This window comes from Arvicanthis niloticus, chromosome 10, assembly GCF_011762505.2.
Source record: "Arvicanthis niloticus isolate mArvNil1 chromosome 10, mArvNil1.pat.X, whole genome shotgun sequence".
NCBI lineage: Eukaryota > Metazoa > Chordata > Mammalia > Rodentia > Muridae > Arvicanthis > Arvicanthis niloticus.
The window spans coordinates 15839958-15862761 of NC_047667.1; the positions used below are offsets into that span (position 1 = coordinate 15839958).

The window sequence follows — 22804 nt, forward strand, 5'->3', positions numbered from 1 at the left end:
GAGTGAAGAGGAGGTCCAAGAGCATGCAACGTAAGAGCACACAGAACGCAGTTCCCACGTTTAGAAACATATTCTCTAAGACAGCATACCACTCAATTCTAGAATCCCGAGTTTCTAAGACTCTTTCTGCTAATTCATTTCTTCCCGTGTCCTCTCTTCTATTTGAGAATCACGTTACAGAGAGGGCCAGCTGGATTCTGACTTTCCTGAAATTCCCAAAGTTTTCAAACCAACCAGTCACTTTGCAGCCCATTAACTACTTTCTCTCAACCCCTGCTACCTCTCATTCAGACTCTGTTTATGTACTGAATTCCAAAGCATGTTAAACGGAACTGAACGGATCTCATTCATCTTAATTCAAAGCCAAACCCAGGCTTCAGTCACATCTTATTTTTAATGATCAAAATCGAGCATAATGAATTGTTGGCACGTTTCACTTTTGCAAATAAAAATTCATACTCACCTGGGAGATGTTTCCATCTGCTTCTGTGGGTCTGGTTGGTTTCCACATCTGAACTTTAATAATTGTATGTGGGCATATCACCCATGTTTTCTATCAAAAGATAATTCTGCCTTACTTTATCAAAAGGTGCTACCAAAGTAATAAAGTAAGATTTTTTTTATTACCAAATCACAGCTTATCATCCATAAGCTAGATAAGAAGATAAATATAAGAACTTAAAAAATACAGATTTTAGAAAATATTACAAATTTTATTCTCACTGCACTGAGAATGAAGTCTCATAGTTATATACTTTCTATTTATAGATACAGTCATATACATAAGCCATCTAGTCTGTGAGATCCCCAAATCTAATCCTGATGAATGGGGACATATTGAGAATTAGTATGAAAAATAATAGTGAAGATAAAAACAGTAATATAAAAATATTAAGCACATACATGTTGGCCAGACATACAGAGATCAAAGAGCATATGTTTGTGTTATAGCGTATTAGTCTAGTACATATTAGCATGGAATCTGACAGAGACAAACCTGGCTTGCATCAAAGTCCTGATGAAATAGCCAAAAACTCAGTACAGTATCCAGACACTTCCCCTTGGCCACACCCCACTTCTGATTCCCCCACCCCCTACCAAAGTAGCTAGATAACCAATTCATTCCATTTCCATCCAGATGGTGGGCGTCCTGAACAGACTTCGGATGCTGATGGAGTCTTGGGCATGATTATTCAATGAGTCTTGAAAGGCATTATTCACTAATTTCATGTGGAAATGAAATTTCAACTTCCCATTGTGTACAAATAACTTGCCCACTTAGGCCACATACAAAAAGTGCTTTTTTTTTTTTCTTTTGCCAGGCAGGAGGAGACGGCTGGAATGTAAAAGCCTTCCAGTGTGTGTCTCTGGCTCAGACCCAAGATGGCATATGGCAATGCCACCAACCTCCTCCATAGGAAATCTTGGGTAACACTTTAAGCAAGTCCTGATAATGTGATTTACAAAGCACTCATTGGATGGATGACATCTGCCTCTATTTTCCTTCATCACAGGATACTCACTACAGACATAGACACACAGACACACAGACATACAGACACACAGACACACACACAGACCTTTTAATGCTGACTGTCTTACAGGAAGAAAAATTTGGAATATCTAAGAAGAATCGGCAGTTTGTGAATTTTCCAAATTATCTTACCTTACTATTCTCTTGGTCAAGAATTTAATTTTCAACAAATGCTTCCCTTTCTGCTTCTTGTGTGGAAGCAGCAGGCACAGTTAACTGGCTTCTGGAGAGCAAGTTGGGTCTTTCAATTCAACTCCTAGGCTTTGTATGGAGCTCCAGTGTTGGACTGTAAACTACGCATGCTTCCTGCAACTTCATTCCAGGAAGTGTTTGCTGCTCAATATCAGAGGACTTGTTTCCCTCCCTTGTTTGGATTTTATGTCACAGTTCACAGTGCTACTGTGCAACAATAAATAAGCCCCCATATGGAGACAACACTCTCTTGCCCTCACCATTCCCATAAGGAACGCATAGTGTCCTTAAAGACACCATCAAAAATCAGTAAAGACTTTCATCTCTGGAATCTGACTTTTGGACCTTTCCCAAGAAGCCTTGTTTGGATAGTGTTTGCACAATGTAATTTGTATTTATAAACATGGCCCTTTATCTAGTCTTCAGCAGCTCATATAAGAAGCCCTGTTCCTGGGTCTGACATTTTTTACAGCGGAAGTTCCCAGAGCTGTAAGACAGGGCTGGCGATGGTGACTTCTGTCCTGATTTGGAGTTAGAAGGCTTTTTCTCCTCTTCTCCTCTCACGGATGCTGTGCATATCTCTCTGCAGAGATTGGGGCTCTTTTCAGCCCCATGGCTGTAAGCGATAGATACCTCTTCCTCAGCTTCCCCTCTCAATTACATTTTAGAATGAGCTGAGTGACTCAGGGGGATTTCAGGTATGGAAATTATAAAACAACTACAAAGAAAAACAGTGAAGATAAAAACAGCCCAATTTCTATTTTTTAGCTCTTCAACCCATTTTTGAAAAGAAGCAAATGCGGTCGGTATCAAATTTCTTTAAACAGCATGTTTTATTTTTCTAAACGGTTAAATTAACAGTCCATTTAGAAAGGTCAACTTCTGACTTACTCTTGGAATTACACTCTGCTGGAACTAAAGGGATATGGCCTTTCACTTAACAACTGTGATCATGTTTTTACAAGCAAGACATTTACTCTATGGCTGGTGAAAGGACTCTGAACAGAGGAGTCTCCCATGGAGCCTGGTGACCTAGGTTTGCCCATCAATCCCCACATAATGGAAAGAGAGAATCAACTCTCTCAAGTTGTCCACTGACTTACATACATGCACCTTGTCCCATGAGCACCCAAACACACACACACACACACACACACAGAGAGAGAGAGAGAGAGAGAGAGAGAGAGAGAGAGAGAGAGAGAGACATGAATAGGAAACATTTTTGAAAAATGACACTCGAAAGTCTTTACAGATCCCAACTGAACACTACACATTAATAGCAAATTCAAGAGTTTAGTTTTCTTCCATGGTATCTTGTAGGTGGTTACTGGGAAGGTGTTTTTTAGAAGCTTATATGACACAGTGCTCCATACAAAAGATCAGAACATTGTGAATATCAATATTGATTGACTACAAAACTAGAGTAGTGTAGTAAGCTAGGGTGTGTAGCTTACCCCCCACTCCAAAAATGAAAGTACTATTTCTATTTTAGATTTTAAAGTATTGGGTGTTCTTAGATGTCCATACTACATTTAAATAGAAAGGGCAATCACTGTGTGAGTCCTTTGAAGATGTTTTTCTCATGCTCATCTTTTCGATACTTGGGATAGGCAATCCTCGATTCTTCTATTCGTTACGTGCAGCCTCCTGTATTTCAAAATCATCACAAACCTGAGTTTTAATCATCAGAGGCAGGAACTGCTCATTGGAGCTGTACATGAACGGAGTTGTTCAAGAGTCATGTTTGGGGGTTTGTTTGTTTTCTTGTTGTTTTGTTTTGTTTTGAGTAAAAAGACCATTCTAGTTGAATGATGGCTTCATTATGTGAGGCTCAGGAAAGGAATCTCCTTGTGGCAGCTGCAGATTGTAGGATTGCCGAGCATTTCGTAAATGGAGCAGCTAGAGCCCTGAGAAATGCTTGCCCCCACTGGCTACCTAACAGCAGTTCAGGTAATGTAGAAAAATCCCCACCACTGGGTTTGCTTTTGATTCCACCCAGTAGCTATGGAAACTATCTTTCAGAAGCCAATTGGTCCCCTTCCCTGCAAAACACACAAAATGAAACTATTTCTTACCCTGCTCATAGAGGCCAGAGTTGAAAGCTTCATTTTTCAACTCTGTCCACTTATCTACGTCCTCTCCAGCCTGAGCTTGGGTATTTTATGAGCTGAAGCTAGTCTGTTTGATGGGTGCTTGGATTTAAATAAGGACGAACTTAAAGGCATTTCTAAATTAGGCTGCAGAGAGTGACAATATCTAGATGACATAAACATGTGTGAGCTCTGATTCTGATGCTGCAAGAAATACAAAATCTGCCTTCTAAGATCCTCTCCCCCTCTCTCTCATCACAGACAGACAGGCAGACAGACAGACACATGCCCTCTAGGCATGCCACGTCACTGATCCACGGATTTATTTTTCCCGGCTGTCCACATACTCTGCATGCAAAAAGCTATGATCCACAGTCCAGAGCTGCTTTTGATTTAAGATTTGTCTTTTGTGGGCTGTGGATATAGGTCAGTTGGTGGAATGCTTGCCCACTGTGCATGAAGTCCTAAGTTCCAACCTCAGCATAGCATAAGCCTGGTATGGTCGTTCACATCCAGCATCCCAGTGCAAAGCGGGTAGAGGAAGGAAGATCTGACATTTAATTTACTCTTGGCTCCAAAGTTTAGGCCAGTATCGGAGATGCTACCTCAAAACGTCAAAAAATTAATTATTAATTGATCTATTGATTTAAGACTCTCTCAACAGGAAAACTGTTGACAAGGTGGAAAAGAAAAATACAAAGAGATGTGCAGCTTGGTCTTCATGCAGGTCCCCCAACAACTGGAGCAGGGGCTGTCCCTGACTCTTTTGCCTGCCTGTGGATTCTACTCCCCTAAATGGGTTGCCTTGTCTGGCCTCAGTGGGAAAGGATATGTATACTTCTGCAGTGACTTGATATGCCAAGGAGGGATGGTACACAGGTGGGGGTGGGGCTTCCCCTTCACAGAAGAGAAAGGAACTGAGATGAGAGGGGCTCTATGAGGGGGACTGGGAGGAGAGGGGTTCTGTGATGGGAATGTAAAATAAATAAATAAATAAATAAATAAATAAATAAATAAATAAATAGAGATAAACAGACAGACAGACAAAAATATAAAGCAGGACTAGGGTGTCTTTTGTTATGTACTTTAATCACTGTCTATTCAACATCTGGCTGTTCCCAGAAATCTCATTCTAGATGCTTTTGCGAGGTAAATTTCTGAGGTCTGCAGAGCTGTGTTCTTACCAAATTACCAATATTTAGCTTTCTTTTTGATGCATAACTGGATAGAGACACCATTCTTAGGATGATGTCATTTCCCACACCAAAGGTCACTTTATTCACCTTGATGGTCTTGCTGCCCCATACACACTACAACTAAACCACAACATCATACACCCTATAACCAAACCATAGCACCAACCACACTGCACTCAAACCACTGCACCATCTACACTGCAACCACTGCGACATTCACACTGCAACCAAACCACGGCACCATCTTCTTCTCGGCAGCTTTCATCAATTGAAAATGCACATGCTCAGAAGAACATGTTTCCAGCAAGCATGCTCTATTCCCCCACTGGTTAATTTCCTGTTCTCCTTTATCTTGACTCCCTTCAGTCTCATAAAAGTTATTGACAGTTTACTGTTTTCAGTGTGTTACTTTACACACAGTTAGCGTGACACTCAAAATATTAAAATCCACGACTCCCAAGACAATCTTAAAGAAGATTGACAGAAGTTACAGGAGTCAGACTTGGGAATTATTAGAGATACAGAAGTAAGACATTGTGTTGAACCAGAAATAAATGAATGCACAAGGAACAAAAGGAAAATCTAAACACACAGTTACACGTTATGCTATAAAATTGATGGAGTAAGAGATCTGCTTCAGTGGTTACACGTGTATCTGCTCTTCCAGAGGACCTGGCCTCAGTTCCCAACACCCCCATCAGGCAAATGACTACCACCTATAGCTCTAGCTCCCAGGGATCTGACTCCTTCTGGCCTAAATTTACAGCTGATTCACGCACACATACTCACATACAAACATAATACTGCTTACATCTTTTAAAATATAAGGAAGGAAAATATCTGCAAGATTATGGCTGCCTTTGGGGAAGAAATAATTCTCAATTCTGAACTGATAGTACCAGCCAAAAGCTTATACCTAAGAGGCCACAGATATAAATATGAAAAAAAAAAGTTACTATTGACAAAAACACAGATAAAGACCTGTATTTTGATGACTTTGGGAAAACCAAAGGCTCCGTAAGGAAGGAAGTTGGAGTAAATCAGATGCATGACGTGAGAAAGCTGATAATTAATTTTCTTCATATGAGGAACTTCTCACATCAGATATGCATTCCAAAAAAGTTAAAAGAAAAGCTACAGGATGATAAATTCGTTTTTAGTTTCTATACTCAGTTAAGGATTTAAAACTGTGAAATGTCTGTTGGCGAGAACATGAAACATATAGGAGTTTCATACTCCGCTGCTGGAGTGGAAATGGATGTAATACCTGGGTACACAGTGAGACAGCATTAACCACAGCTGGACAGCTGTGCAGTCAAGAAGCAAACCTGCTGCAGGGTAGCTGGAAGGGAACTCAGTTACTAAGGTACGTGCCACTCAAGGACCTGAAGTAGATCATAAGAACCAGTGTAATAAAGCAGGACAATGGTATGTGCTTATGGGCCCAGCTCTGGAGAGGTGGGTACAGGTAGATCTTGTGGGGCTCGCTAGTCAGCCAGTCTGGCCTATTTGATGAACCAAATGAGTGAACAAAAAATAAAAGTGGACAATGCCTGAATGTTGATACACATGCTAGCCTTCTGAGCTCCACATGCATACATGCCTACACAAATACATGCGCACCCATGAATATGCATTGCCATACACAAGTATATAAGAATGTTTATGCCAACAAGCCTCATCAAAGCCCCAGATAAAAAAAAATTCTGTCTGCCCATCTACAGCCCATTATATAAAAAGTTGTGGTATTACTGAATCAGTTCACAAATACTTATATCAATATAAATAAACAACACAATCATAACATAAAAATGCAGGAAAGCCAAAACATAAGGATGGAATGCTCCTTTATATAAAATTCAGTGTGAGAGAAACCATCATTTGGTGCTAGAAATCAGCATAGGATTTGCAGGTGACTGACACAGAAACAGAAAGCATTCATTTCTGGTTTCTTTCTCTTCATCCCAGAACTGATCAGATGACTTTGGGCTTTGTGACAAATCAAGGAAACACTGCTTTTGTGCCAAATTGCTTGTCTGCTCCACTCTGACAAACGTTTTTGGTTGTTTTGTTTTGTTTTAATGGCAGTCATATGTGCATACCCATACACACAATAATAAGTAAAATAAACCCTTAAATTTAAAAAAAAAATGGCAGGTACCTTTCCTACTTAAAATGAAAATCTGATATAAATTCAAAGCATAAATATCTCTGTATACAAATTCATATAAAGTTACATATTATATGTAATTGTAAAGTCAGACAACTAGAGAAGAATACAAGTATGAACAGATAATGTATCCAGACTAGTTTCAATCAGCCATTAAGCCAGTTCTTATACTATGCTAATATTTGCAAAATGACAGAAATATTTGCAATCATACAAAAGATATCTCCAAGACTTCTCAGGATAAAAAAAGGGAAGAACTAAGATTTAATTAGAGAGAGAAAGGTGGGGGAGGTAGACAATGCCAGCAGACACTAAGTGGTTACAATGCAGGAACAGTCAGCTCTGTAACGTTTCAACAGCTGTGCTTCGGGGACAGAAAAAACAGTGGTCTGGGTCTGGAGTTATCAAGAGAGGCTTCATGGAAGAGGCGAGACTGAGGACAGAATGGAGACAGGAGTGGCATGGGAATTCAGTCCCTCAGGAGAAAGCCTAGGTGACGAACAGGCGAGGGAAAACCATGTGCTAGAACAAAGTAAGGACAGGCAAAACTACACCATCCTGAGAAAGAGAATAAAGGAAAGTCATTGGAGAGGAAGACTGCTTGAAGACCAAGCTGTCTGCTCATGGAAAAGCAATCACAGGCTCCCCACAGACATTTACAAAGCTAGTTAGCAAATGTATGTATTCCTTCAACAGCTTATATTGTTTTGGGGGGAAATCTTCTTCAAACTTCTAGTTATAGTACATTAGCAAGGAATAAAACAATTTTCCTGGGCTGCATCCAATACCTATGTCTTAGTTTTGTTTCCTGCTTATACTGCCTCTTTTTATGTCAACACGACATAAGCTAGAGTCATCAGCTAGAAGAGAGCCTCAGTGGGGGGTGGGGGGAATACAGCCATAAGATCTAGATATTTGGCGTTTGCTTAATTAGTGGTCAATAGTGGAGGACCTACCTCATGGTGGGCTGTGCAATCCCTGGACTTGTCGTCCTGGGTTCAATAAGAAGCAGGTTGAATAAGCCATGAGGAGGAAGCCTTAGGCAGCCCTCCTCCATGGCCTCTGCATCATAATCTGCCTCCATCAAGCCCTGTTTGAGTTCCTGCCTTGACCTTGGTGATGGACTGCCACCTGGAAGTATAGGCTGAAATAAACCCTTTCCCCCTTGAATTGCTTTTGGTCATGATGTTTCATGACGGCGATAGAAATTCCAATTAAAATACTGCTTGTATGATAAAATACCCCAACTAAAGTTTTGCTCAGTCTCATCATTTCAGGGAATCAATGCAGAAGGAACCTGAGGCCACTGAGCACATCACATCCACAATGGAGAGCAGAGAGCAATGAACCAATGCATACATGTCAGTGCTAAGCTTTTTCTTGCCTTTTCCTGCAGTCGTAGACTCCAGGCCCCAAACTAGGCTGACTATATCTAAGGTGAGTCCCCCACCTACATGAACCCAATTAAGAAAACTCAACCCCAAAGATGCCTATAGACCAACCAAATCCAGAGATTTCTTCATTGAAAAGCCACTTCTAGGTACTTCTAGATTGTGTCAAGTTGACAATTAAACCCAAACATCACAATCCATTGAGGGTAAAGTAAGTTAGACCAGAAACACCTGGGAGCACTGAAGACCTTTCCAAGAAAGTATACTTGTAAGAGATGCTGCAGCCAAGAGCTGCATCTGGATCAATGCCTCATGGAGGCCAGGGATGCCACAGTGGCTGGATGACAAGGCTTCCCCGGGTTCCATTCTGCACTATAGTAGTGCTTCATAGAACCTTGGATTCTGTGTCCTGTGGGTATCTGAACAAGCACAGGGCTGAAACATAAAACACAGTCTTTTTGAAACGTATTACATATAGTAGTTAAATGCACTAACAGTTTAATTTGCAAGTGTGTGTACTATGGCTTGTTCATACCTGCGCAGTTACATGCTAGTGTCTTCCTGTCTCACGCTCTTCCAATGAATCCCTCTTCTCTCTACTTTCACTCCACTATTCTAATTGTGATTTTTGCTTTGCTTTGCTTTGCTTTGGTTTCTTGGTGACTCAATGAGTTTACTTAGTGTTACTGTCCAATTCTTGGGTAAAGGTTATTTACAGGACTTTGGACAACTTACCAGTGGCTACGCCACTGGAGAAAATGTCCCTCTCTCTTCCCCCTAGCAACCATTAACTCTCTCTTGATCCTTAGAGATGGACTGAGGTTCCTAAGTCCTTCCCCTACTAGCTACTCAATACTGTAGTTCATGAATTGCAGAGAACTCCTCAGTGAGTACCCCCTCTTCCTATGGTAAATGTTGACAGGCCTAACTATCTAGTCTCATGCAGTAATCACAGCTATCAGGGGTCCAAGGGTGCAGCCACCATATCACGCCTGGAGGACAGTGTTCCACGGCTTTCCATTCCTTCCTTAAAATGCCTTTCTTTTTATAAATTCTTGCCCAGAATTAAATGAGGTGGGGATTCAGAACAGAAGAGTGAACAGCAAGCCAATGCTGGGCCTGCATCCAGGAGGCATGCAAGCCTTCCACAGAATGAACCCTTGGGGGTTTTACTCTTCCCTTTGATCTCAATTTCCCAAAAGCTCCTCAGTCCAGCAGAGCTTTCAATAGCCAAAAACAAGACTGGGATTCTTATCATTTTCTCTAAGTCTGATTTCTCCTGCTTGATTTACCATACAAATTTTGAGATTGTCCCAAATGAAATTATATATAGTCGATACACTATTTATAGTTATGCATATTTTTAAATTGTGCTCTGTGTATGAACATTTAATGTGTTTAGCTATGTTTAAGGAGGACAAAACTACAATTTGGAACAGGGCTATGGGTTGTTTTCTTTTAAATTGTCTAACATGAATGCTAGGGAAATATCTCCATGAGTAAAGGGGCTTGCCACCAACCCTAAACACCTGAGGTTAATGTCCAAAACTCAAGCAGTAGGAGTACTGAGTCCTTCAAATTGTACTCTGGCTGCCATAACACATAAGACAGACAAATGGACAGACACAAGGACACAGGCACACACACGATAAATAATTAAACAAATAAATAATTATGAGAATATTAACTTTCTCTGGTTTCTAGCAAAATGAATGGGACAGTGAGAAGAAGGAACAACATGTTAAGTAAAAGGGGTCAGAGATGAGAGATTTTTGTCATGTTCTTCCTCAAATATGGGTATTTTAAAAAACCAGTGGAAAATGTACAAAAATAAAGACCAGAACTTTGGAGAAATGGGAAGAGAGATACTGGCTAATGGTTCAGGTGTGAAATGTCCTCCAGAGGACCACTTGTTTGAACTCTTGGCCCTCAGCTGATGGTGCTGTTTGGAAGGTGGTGACTCCCTGGAGAAAGTAAGTCAGTGGGGACTGGTATTATTTATGTTCAACCCTTCCTCTTGTTCACTCTCTGCTTCCTGACTGTGGATGCAATATGACAAGCTGCCTCCCACTCCTGCACCATGCCTTCCCAGCTGCCACCGTAACTTCCCTGTCATGACAAACACTATCCTCAAAGCAGAAGCCAAAGCAAACGTGTTGTCTTCCTTTCTGCTGCTTCTTGTGAAGTCTCTTTCCACAGCAATGAGCAGGGCTACTATAACAGCATTAATGCAAATAGTATTACAGTCAGCCGTAAATTTTAGAGCTCCACAACACAGAGAGATGGTGGTTCTGGCACCTCTGAAGAACTGAAGAGTTTGAAGGCTCCAAACAAAGTAATGCTGAGAAGACTGGAACGTGACGACCTTGGCTGGACCAGCACATGCTATACCCATAACCATGCACTGAGACATCATACTGTACCCCACATGCATGTACAAGTGTTCGTTACATGTGAATTAAACATTTGAGGATTCCTACTTGGTCATTATCCACTCAATATGCACACTGAGGGATCACCCTGGACCTTATATATTTGTATAAAAGTTTTTTTTTTAATGAACATTTATCTTAATGGTTGCCAGGATGTGCATAATTTTTACTACACAAACTCTGCTCTAGTAAGACTAATGGCTGTTTTATGACCAACTCCTTAATGGTGCTGGTACAAAAGATGAGAAATGGTGAAAATATAGTTATCACATGTAACAATTTTATTCCATGTTAACTCTTTACTCCCTTAAAATTTGTTAGATTTTATTTGATTGATTGATTGATTGATTGATTGGGGTTTTTTCCAACCCTCTCAAATTGTACAGCTTGCAACAAAAATCATATAAGAAATTTCTGCCCATGCATAAATATCATCTTAAATAACAACAACAATAATGAACAACTTCCCGAGACTCAAGGTCTCATGTGGTAGCAAGCATTCAAGTCAGACACAGCACTCAGTGTACGCATTGCCCTAAGTAGTTAAAGATGCACTGGAGTTTTCTTGAAAGAAATGCATCAGAAGACTAGAAAAAAAAAAAAAAAACAAACCTGCTATCCATTTGGAAACCCAGTGACTTCCAGCATCCTCTTTTTAACCAGACAGTTTCTTTTGTTTGTTTGCATTACAGGGTGGGGGTTAATATGTGTGTAGCATGCATACCTGTTTTCTAAGGCCAGAAGAAGACACTATCACTCCATACCTTGATCCCTTGAGACAGGGTCTGTCACTAGAGTCCTAGCCACCATGCTGCAGCTATGTGCCTGCCTCTGCCCCTGACCGTGCTGATGTTATAGCATGACCACATACATCTTTGTTACATGGTTTCTGGAGATTTGAACTTGCATCATCGCGCTCTCACACTAAGTGCTGAGTCATCTTCCCAGTCACCATAGCAACCACTTCTGCTGCAGCTCTTTAGGTATATCTCCATATACTTGTTCCAGACTTTCTCTGAAATACGTTCAAATGTCTTCCTCTGTGAGGCAACAGGAAATGGGTATTTTAAACCTTGTCAAGGAATGTGTGGTCTGTTTGCCAATAAGGTCACATGTTAATTGCTTACTAATAGACAGGTCACGTTATTGATGAAGTGTTGAAGGCAGCTGAGGAATTCATCCTAAAAAGCTCTGTGGCTATTCTGTCGATGCAACTGTTGCTGACCAGGGAGAAAACAGACTCTTTGCAGAGAGGAAGCCATGGGGAGCTAAGCCACAGTGTAGCTGCTTTCCCATGAGCCAGTCACAATCCATCCTTCAGTTCAATGCGCTGCTGACCAAGTAGCTCTCTTGCTATCTCTTCCTCAAACTACACCTAACTGCACAGGGTGATGCATGTCCCACCCTTTGATGTATGCTACTCAGAAAGGTGGGAGGAAGACCTCCATCCAGTCAGAAACCCTGCCAACCTGAAGTGAGCAGGCCTAAAGTGTCGGGGCTATCATCCATGTGTACTCCCTTCTGCTCTATGAAGCAAGTCATCTCTCCCATTCTCCATAATTTTGTGACCGAAACACCTTCCCCCTCAGACCATCTCTTTCCATCAAAAGGCCCCCTACACAGTGGTATGGGCTGAAGAGACAGCTCAACAACAAGGACCTGAGTTGATCTTTAGAATCCAAGTAAGGGGGCCAGGCAAGGTGGTACACACTTGTGATCCCAGAACTTGGGAAGCTGAGGCAGGGGCTTACCTATGGCTCACTGACGTGGTCAACTATCTACCCTTCATTGCTGTCCACCTCTACTTTTTGAGATGGCCTCTGTCTCTCTGACCAGGTGGACAGCAATGAAGGGTAGATAGTTGAGGCTTCCTTTTGACTTCCAAACAACAGGCACATATGGCCATATACACATAGGCACCAAAACACAAAAACACATCAGGAGATTGGCAGAGAGGGGAGGACCTCCAATACTGGAAGGAAGACAGGACTGGAGACAGCTGCTGTGGTCTCCAGCCCAGATTTTGACACGATTGTCCAATGTGTCCTTATTAAACCTATTTGAACTTCTTGGGTCTTTGTTTCTTAATATCTAAAATGAGAGAACAAGACTAACGATCCTGATGAGCCATACTGCTGCTCGACATGTCTTCTCGACACAGCTGGGAGATCCACAGGTTCATAGCAATGACCTTTAGCCCCACTCTAGCTCAGCTGCACACCCAACACAGACTCCTCTTTATTTCCCACCAGTTGGTCATCAGAGCTCGCTCTGAGTCTCAGCAATTGTTATCTGCTCCTTCCTAATGTCCAGTTCACAGTTTCTCTGGCCTGACAGACACAATCCTCTCCTTGCTGCTAAGTGAGGCTGGCAGTGGTCCTGGAGTGCATGTTCTTTCTTCTCCCTCTCTCCCTCCACCTTCTCGCCTTACCTCCTTAGGATCTTATCTGATCTTTCCCCTTCTGCTCTTTTCCTCTCCTCCCCTCCCTTTCTTCCTCCTGCTTTCTCTCTCCCCTTCCCTCTTTCCCTCTCTCAGGCTGTTCTGCCTCTTTTTGCCACTTTCCCCTCTTGTTCTCTCTCCTCTTGACCTCTCTACCCCACATCTTAATCTGCTTCCCTTTTTCTTCTCTCCTTGTCTTTCTCCCTCTCTTTGTCTTTTTCTTTCTATTCTTCCATCCTTTCTCTCTTCTCCCCTCTTTCCCCCCCCCCACTTTCTTTCCCTCTCCTTTCCCTCCTCCTCTCTTTGGAATCAGCCTCTAAATGTATTTGTTATAGACTGTGATTCAGCTTTCAAGGGCTTACCTCAACTAATCCACGTTCATATATTATCCTCTATGATTTATTCCCATTCATTAAAATAATGTGTCAGAATGCCTCCTTATTTCTCCTGCACCCAACATGTCTGTATCCTAATCCCTATACCTAGGGGTTTAAACCTCACATACCAAGAAAGGCTTCACAAGCATAATGAAGAATCTCAAGAGAGAGTTTGTTATGGGTTACCTGGGTTGGCTTGACGTCATCAGAAGGGTCTTTAGAGGAGACTCAGGTGAGTCCCCGCCACAGAAGCTGTTCAGACAGCGGCATAGATCAGAGAATCGTTATTGCTGGAAGGGCCACACAACAAGGCACTAGAGCAGCCTATTAACTGTGGGAAAGGCTCCTGTGTCCCTGAAGCTTTCAGAAAGAATGTGGCCCTGCCCACAACTTTATGCTTGGCCTTCTGATTTCTAGAAGTGAGATAATGCTGATTTATTGCTCAGAGGCACAAAGTTTGTAACAAATTGCTGGAGCCTGCACTGGAGTCCCCATGTCCTCTCAGAGAGTTCTGAATACTCCCCTCCCCCAGGCAGCCTTCATCCAAGCCTTTCTTCTTCCATCTCTCTCCTGTTTCGACCCAAGCTACCCCGCATTTGGGGGCCAGAAATGTCTCGGACCGTTCTGTCATTGTTGGAACCCGCACTGCCAAAAGCCTTGGGGGCTAAGTTGTTAGAGCTTGCACTGCCCCAATCTGCTCTAGTCCATGGGTCATGGTTCAGCAAGAGAGACAGTGAGGATGGACTCGAAGAATGGAGACCAGACAGAGTGTGATTCAATCCCGTTTATTCTTCAGTCTCTCTTCCTAGTCCAAGTCCCAAGTCTTGAGTTCCTAGTCCCTAGTTCCTAGTCCCTAATGCCTCCAAGTTCCAAGTTTCTTCTTCCAAGTGCTAAGTGCCTAATGTCTAATTCCAAATGCCAAGACTCAAGTGCCTAATTCCTACTCCAAGTTATACTGCAAGTTGTACTCTCTAACCTAATTCCTAGTTCCAAGTTGTACTCTAAGTTGTACTCGTCCGAGTGTCTAATGTCTACTCCTACTCCTAGTGTCTGAATCTCTGTGACTCCAAATTGTTCTCTCACCTTTTATATGTCTCACTTCTAAGCCATGCCTCTAAGTCACGCCTTTAATCATGCCCTTAAGTCTTTTCTCTAAATCTGATCTCTAAGTCACACCCTTAAGTCACACACCTTTAAGTCTCACACACCCAAGGGAAAATCCTGGGTATCTAAAGTAAGATGTTATCAGAGTGTGCTCAGCTGTTGCAGGCTAATGCAATCAAGTCTCTGGTCAGGGTATATGGCTCAAGATGGCTGAAAGGATGATAGCTGCCTTCTTTTGGCTCCCCACACTCTCCAGTCTTCCATAGCAAATCTTTAGGAAGATTCCCTCAGTTACTGGCTCTGCAATCAGTAACAAATTGGGACCAGCTGGACATGGTGTCCATGGGCTCAACCCTATATGCGACATCTACAGCACACTTCCCTCCAAACATTTCAGAGGAGGGAGAAGAAATATTGTGAGAGACAGCACTTGGGAAAGACTTCTACTGTGAAAAGATGTCTTCTGCACATGACAGCACATTCGGGCTCACACAGGCTGTTGTTGACCTGTACAAGAACTGTACAAGATTCATCATACATGCTGGTATGGTGAAACATAAAAGAGCTCATAAGACCACACTCCTAGGTGAGTTAAGGTTGACAGTTGACAGCTACTGGGGAAGAAGAGGAGGGGGAAGGGAGAGGAGGGAAAGTAAGGGGAGGGAAGGGAAGCAGGAAGTCAGTTTTCTTCCAGATGTAGCTCCTGGTATGTCAACTATGTTCCAGTGAATGGCCCAAGACTCAGGTGCATATCAGCCACATTAATTAGACTCAATGGTTTAAAAAATAAAAGAAAAGGCAGTACATTTGATATACAAGGAATGGGTCTTGGAATAGTTGAAAGGAGAGTCTCTCTCTCTCTCTCTCTCTCTCTCTCTCTCTCTCTCTCTGTGTGTGTGTGCATGTCTCTGTGCGTGTGTGTGTGTGTGTGTGTGTTAGTATTTAACCACTGAGTAGCACTTCAAGGGAGGGAGTGAAAACAGAGAAATATCTCATAAAAACTCAAGAGACAGTCACCCAAGACAGCTGCCAGGGCCTGAGCATAGCAGGGCCTTGACCTAGGACAGAAGCAGCTGGCCACAAGCCCAGAAGTAGGCAGGAACAAGCAAGGCATGGTGACCACATCACAATGACTACTAGATGAGTCTCTGGATGGCTGAACCCTGTGCCTTACTTATCCCTGGCACCCACCACACCAAAAGCCTGGGCATAGACACCACTTCAGGCATGTGAGAAACTGTGCCAGGCACGACTGCTGAAACATGAAGGGGCAGCTGAGGACAAGGCCACAGGCTCCTTAGGCAGCAAGGGCAGAAGCTCTGCTGGGCACTTCTTCAGTGGAAAAGCACTGAACTGGAAACACATCCTCTCACATGGACTTTTAGAACTGGATGGCAAGCATCTGTTCCTAGTCCCCATCAAACATGGGACCAGGAAACTGACACATGCATATGTTCTCTAACACTGTTTTGTGTGTTTGTTTGTGTGTACACATGAGTGTAAATACAAGTGTTTATGTGTGGAAGCCACAGTTCAACCTCAGGTGTGATACATAGTGATACATACATACACATATTAATACATATATACATTCATACATACATACATACATACTTCTAGAGATAAGGGAGAGTTGGAGGACAGAGCTCTATGTGTGTGTGTATATATACAAATGTGAGTGAGTGAGCACACATCTATATATGCATATCTAGAGTCTAGAGGTCTCTGTCAGATAACTTAATCAACTGCCCTCCACCATGTTTGTTTGTTTGTTTGTTTGTTTTCTGAGCCTGCAGCTAAAGCACATTTTTTTAGACTAGAAAGAATAGCTAGTCAGCAAGAGGATTCTGCCTCTCTCCCTACAGCCCCATGATTACAGGAATGTGCTGCTTTACCTGGGTGCTGAGTATCTGAACTTACATCTGCAGGTGTGTGCAGCATGCACTTTGCCCACGGAACCATCTCCCAAGCTCTGAAAGATGTATGCTTAACTTAACTGTATTTAGATGTCGTTGCTTTTTCATACAATAAAGACCAAGTATGACACACATGTGTATTTTGGCTCCATCTGCACATTCTGTGTTTGAATAGTTCTCTCATATCCAGATTAAAGGCTCAGCAAGCCTCATAATGTCTAGCCATAATCCAGTAAAATGTTTTATTTAGGAAGAAGATATTTGATGGGCCGTGGGGTTAGAGAGATGGCTCAGTGGGGAAAACCACTGGTGTGCAAGTGTGGGACCTGAGTGTGAATCATGTACAAAAAGCCAGGTGTGAGTTCCTCACAGCTGGAATCCCAGTGTGATACAGGGTAGAGGCAGGAGAATTACTACTAGGGTTTGCCAGCCAACAGCCTATTCTCAGGTTCAATAAGACCACCTGATGTCCATCTCTGCTTTAAAATACACACAGATATGTATGACCACCACTCTCATCTGTGCTAATGTGACCATACCGGAAAGCAGGGCAGGAAGGAGAGATGCTGCACTTCCATTTCCAGGGATCTCTTCCCATCACAACCAAGTAGTCACCAAAGCAAGGATTCCTGGCAAGCCACATCTGTCCCCCATCCCTACTGAGGCTGGGCCACCTCTGCAGCTCAGGAACTGTCAGATCACAGGGGTTTTGCAGGGGAGCATTCCTCCCAGGAGCTGTCTCTTTTGGCCTTTAGTGACATGTTTCTTCTGCCCTGTCACCAATTTAAACCAAAAATGAGACACATTTTCCTACCCCTCTGAAGAAGTGAGTTCATTCACCTCATTTTACAACACGGGTCTCCAAGGCCAGAGCAAACAAACTCAGAAGCTGGCTCTCCCTGCCAGCTTTAACAGAGCAAAGAATTCTAGTAACCTAGTGTACAATATCTACAATTGGAAATTTGTGTTTTACCTGTTACCTGTGGAAGTCAATATCTAGAACCTTCTGCTGAAACAGCCATTTAGAAACATTTGCTAAAATAGCAAGCCTCCACCTCATCTCATACCATTAAACAGGTAGAGGAATTGGGGGGGGGGGGGTCTCCCTAAGATGATCCTCACTGCATGGGGGTGGGGGTGAGTGGGACGCACAGACTAGTCTAGGTGCCTTCATTATTATTACCAGTCCTCTTATCAAGTAACAGGTCCAGAGTTTCGGGTCCAAGACACCAAACTTGACAAAGCTGTCTCTCTCTGAACTGAGTCCCTATCACCCTCCCTGCTAGGTACTGTGGCAATCCATCTCTGCCTTTTCCATTCATTGAAAACAACACAAAGTGTACCAAGAAAGCTGAACACTTCTTACAATACGATCCGGGTTTGACTGGGGCCAATAGCATATTTGTTAAGAGATAGATGGAAGGGAGAAAATAAACACATCTCAGACTAGGAGATGACTCTTGGATTGATTACCAGTAGCACAGGAGTGAGGACCTGAATTCAGAATCCCAGGAGTCACAGAGTACAGTAACAGTAAGAGTTTGACATGTGTCCCTGCCCCTCCCCTTCCTAGTCTTCCTCCTCATCCTCTTCTTCCTGCTTTTCCTCTTGCTCTTTTCCCACTTTCACTTGTGTATGAATGTTTTCATTTGTGTGGGCAAATGAAACGGGATCCATATGCATTTGAAGGTTCAGGCTTCATGTCAGGAATCAGCATCTATCGCCCTTCCACTGTATTTACTGAGGCAGGATCTCTCAATCAAACCCAGAGCTCTCTGATGCAGGTATTCTTGCTATACAGTTCGCTCTATGGACCCTTGACCTTCACTTTCCTTCCAAGGCTGTCACACCACCTGGTATTTTTTACAGGGATTCTGGGAATCTGAACTTCCTTTTGTGGCTAGCATGCCAACCACTGAGGTTGCATCTCCCAAGCTCCCAAGCCGAAGCCTTTGCTGATGTAATGACTCTGAACCCTCTCTTTATGTGCAAGTGACCGTGGAGTGAATGTCTCACTCCCTTTCCCTAGGAGGTACATTCTCCATCACTTACCTCCCATCATCCCTCTGGATTGATCTCTGTTTCTGTCTAATGGACCCCACACTCAGGACCTGCTGTAATTAATTATGTCCTTTTCCCTCCTAAACTGTAAGCCTTCAGAGTATGTTTATATCTGACAATTGTATATATATGTACACGTGTTCATCTGAGTGATATGTACAAGTGCGTCTACAGACATGTGCATGTAAGTAGAGGCCAATGGCCAAGCTTGGTCAGTGTTCTTCCATTGACTTCCACTGTGTTGATTTTATTTTTGCTATTTTAAAAACTTTTATTTTAATTCCATACATGCATACAGTGTATTTTGACCATCTGCACTCTCCTTATCTCCACTTCAACTCCTACTGGATCCCTTCTTCTCATGTACCACTCCAGGTATGAATATTAGGAGTATAGCCAACAGCTTTCTGGTTAGATTTAATATTCAGGGCCACTGTTGTGATCTAAGGAATGGCCCCCATAGACTCATGTATTTGATTGTTTAGTCTTTGGGGAGTGGCACTATTTGAGAAGGATTAGAAGGTATGACCTTGTTAAGAGGAAGTACACCACTCGAGGTGGGCTTTAGGCTATACCCAGCCTCACTCTCTCTGCTTACAGATCAGAATGTATCTCTCAGGTACTTCTCCAGCACACGCCTGCTGGCCACCATGCTCCCCACCATGATGATAATGGGGTGAGCCTCTGAAACTGTAAGCAAGCCTCTGATAAATAACTTCTTTTGTAAGAGTTGCCTTGGTCATGGTATCCCTTCACAGCAGTAGAACAGTGACTAAGGCAGCCACTCCACAGAAGAAAACCCTTGCCTGGTACTCTCTAAATTTGGCCAAGGACCCACAGCTCAGAGCTCATGGGTCCTAGGAGAGAAGCTATTATTATTACTTTTGTAAAGTATGACATAGTATCACACTATCTTCTAAATACTTATCTCTGTCCACGAATTAGAGTTCTACCAGAGCTCACCAGTCTCTGCCAGAGAAGCTTCCTTATACACCTTACTCTACTTCACTTCCTAGTCCCCAAGTCACATAGCACCCAACTGACTCTAATTCCAGCTACAGCACAGCTGATGCTCACTTCTGGCTTCTAGAGGTACACACACACACACACACACACACACACACACACAGAGAGAGAGAGAGAGAGAGAGAGAGAGAGAGAGAGAGAGAGAGAGAGAGACAAATACACAGACACACAAACACACACACACAGGCACGCACGCACGAACATCATGACTTCCTTCTAATGTCGATCTCTGTGGGTGTGGAGGAGGCTCAGCAACAGTTATTACATAAAGAGGATGGTCTGATCTATTACTAAGAGATGAAGAAACAGAAAAGATAAAGGCCATTAAAAGGCAGTATGATTTTCTTACATGTTAGGAACGAGGTTAAGTTCTTAGTTTATATAACTTCTTTTTCCTTTTTTTTTTTTCACTCCTAAAAACTTATAAAAGAACATGAACATTTTCATATTTTATGGAGGAAGTCTTGCTCAAATTACATTAATGGTAAGTGGTGGACATGGTGTAGCTTGGTTAGTAGTGTGTTTGCTGAACATGCATGAAGCCCTGGGTTCCATCATTATCACTGCATATAAATCAGGCATGGTGTTGCAACCTGCAATGCTAGCACTGGAGAGACAGTGGAGGGGACCCAAGGTCCAAGAGTATCCTCCATTACAAAGCCAGGTTAGGGCCAGCCTATGTTACAGGAGACGCTGCTGCAAAAGTAAACAAACCAACAACCAAAAGCAGTGTCAGTGTATCTAACATTCCTCACACAAGACAACCCTCAGCAAGAACGTAGACACTCAAAATTGCTTTGAATAAAACTTTACAGAATGATGTACAGGATGAGCTTGAGATCCAAAATACCAACTAAAATCTGTGACTTTTAGCTAGAATTCTAGAAATTACTTTTGGAGGAAAGTTGCAAAGGATGTTCACAGTACAATATAGAGGGGTGGAGCTCTCTATTCAAGGAACTGGGGTTAAAAAAGGACAAACTATAGGGTGGCTTTCTGTTCACCCTCCCTGTATCATAGTAAGCAAGCACAAACCACTATGGAAGACATGCCCTGATTTCTGAGTGAAGGGCAAACATGACAGAACCCTTGTTTGTCTTCATCAGGGCTCAGGGAGGCCCACACTCCTGCTGTGTGTCCAAGTAGAGAAAATTACCCCATGCCTGCAGTAAAGAGACACCAGAAGCTTGAGGATATCCCAGAATGCTTTGTAGCTGAAGAGCACTCCATCACTGCCCACTGGCTTTGCTAAATTTGAGAGTCTTCCTGCAACCCCAGCTAAACCTTTCATCTAAATTTGAATCCTAGGTCAAGGGGAGTCCAGAGCCCCAGGAAGGCCTATCCTGCAAGAACCAGAACTTCCTGGGCTACCAGAACACAGGGTGGAGTTCCTCTCAGATGTACCCGTGGTTCCTGCCCTTTTACTTCTTTGCTCAAGTTGGAGACAGTCCTGGAAGTGAGTGATCTCAGGAGCTGTTTCTGCTGTGTTTATTCTATGCATTAAAGCTGCATCAGCTGCTCACTGAATTTCCATTGCCCCCCTTTCTCTTTGGTTAAGCAGGATAGGCAGGCATTACTGGGCCTTTCTGAGGAATCCTTACTATTTAAAATTCCTGCTGCTGGGATTAAAGAGATAATGCCTGAGGAAGCCCTTTGTAAACTGTAAAGTCCTAATCAAATGGATGATGCCATTAGGATATTCACCATCAGAGCTGCACACAGCTTTACTGGGAACTTTAAAGTCGTTTGGAACCCCTCTCTGCTTCCTGCCCACCCAAGGGGCCCACGCTGATGCCAAGTTTTGGGAATCCCCTCCAGGAAGTTTTGTTTAAACAAGTAAATGAATGATTCAAAAATAGCACACCGGTTTCCAAAGCAACGCATATACAGGAAAAATAAAATAAAATAAAAGCTAACTCTGATGGTTAGGATAATGAAAATATTCTGCCAAACACAGTGGGGAATTAGAAAGAAGTGAGGAACAAAACATTCTTGTAAAGAAAGTTTTGGTGACAAGAATGAAACCATCCTTTGCACATGCTTTGGGGAGGAGGGGAACAGTCTGGTCAGGCATTTATACAGGTCCAGAAAACCTGTTTTGTCTCTGGCAGCCTGGAGAAGCAGGCTGCCACCTGGAGTGGAGCCTTGGTTTGGCTTTAGAATGAAAGTCACAAACTGTAGCATTAAAAGTAGAGGTTGTTTCCTTTCCTTTCTTTCCTAAGGATATTCCCTGGAAGAAAGGAATAGCCAACTCACAGTCTTGAGAGGAAGGACTTGCAGAGTAGGAAAGAGAACGAAACGAAACGGGTGGCCGGAGGGTGGGGTGTGAAATGACCAAAGCCCTGCTGTAGAGGGAAGGACCTGAGTCTGAAACCTCAAAGCATCCGCTACCCCTCCTATAACCCTGGTGACAGTGAAAAGGGAGGCTGAGACCAGCAGGCTGAGCACAAACAGCAAGGCACTTACGCATACCTGTCATCCAATAGAGATACCAATAGGAAGTTAAGAAGAGGTTGTGGCTATAAAACCACTTCTAGAAAATGATTTTGTAAACAGTTCCAAGAAGAGTGATGAAAACTACTACAAGGGGAATCTCTTTTAGAACTAGGTTTAGGAGGGAGGAGAGTAAAAATTAAAGTAGCTAGCAACACCACGAAGACGGCCCTTGTTTATTTGAGCCAAATTGGCAACAGTCACAAGGGTGAAAAGAAATGTCAGGTGGTTAGCTGTGTTTACTGAGCATATCCCAACAGCCCCTTTTTCTCTAAGGATTGGGGTGGGGGTGGGCTACATGAGGGTCTGCCTCCCAGGCAGTATGCAGCTCAACTTCACTCCAAAATAATATCATATTTCTGCCCATCAATCAGAATTAAGA

General features: G+C 42.8%; 1 protein-coding gene across 10 annotated transcripts in view; it reads right to left on the reverse strand.

Annotated features, from left to right (window-relative positions):
• The window catches only part of Nckap5 (NCK associated protein 5), an 887342-nt gene that overhangs the window by 537159 nt on the left and 327379 nt on the right, over window positions 1-22804 (reverse strand). The window contains exon 1 of one of the 10 annotated variants that reach the window (XM_076941063.1): window positions 14009-14145. The exons of the other annotated variants lie outside the window; for them this stretch is intronic. Within the exon in view, the coding sequence (XP_076797178.1) occupies window positions 14009-14028 (20 nt within the window). The 5' untranslated portion in view covers window positions 14029-14145. Of the gene's footprint in view, window positions 1-14008; window positions 14146-22804 lie in introns of those variants that run through there. 10 annotated transcript variants of the gene reach the window in all.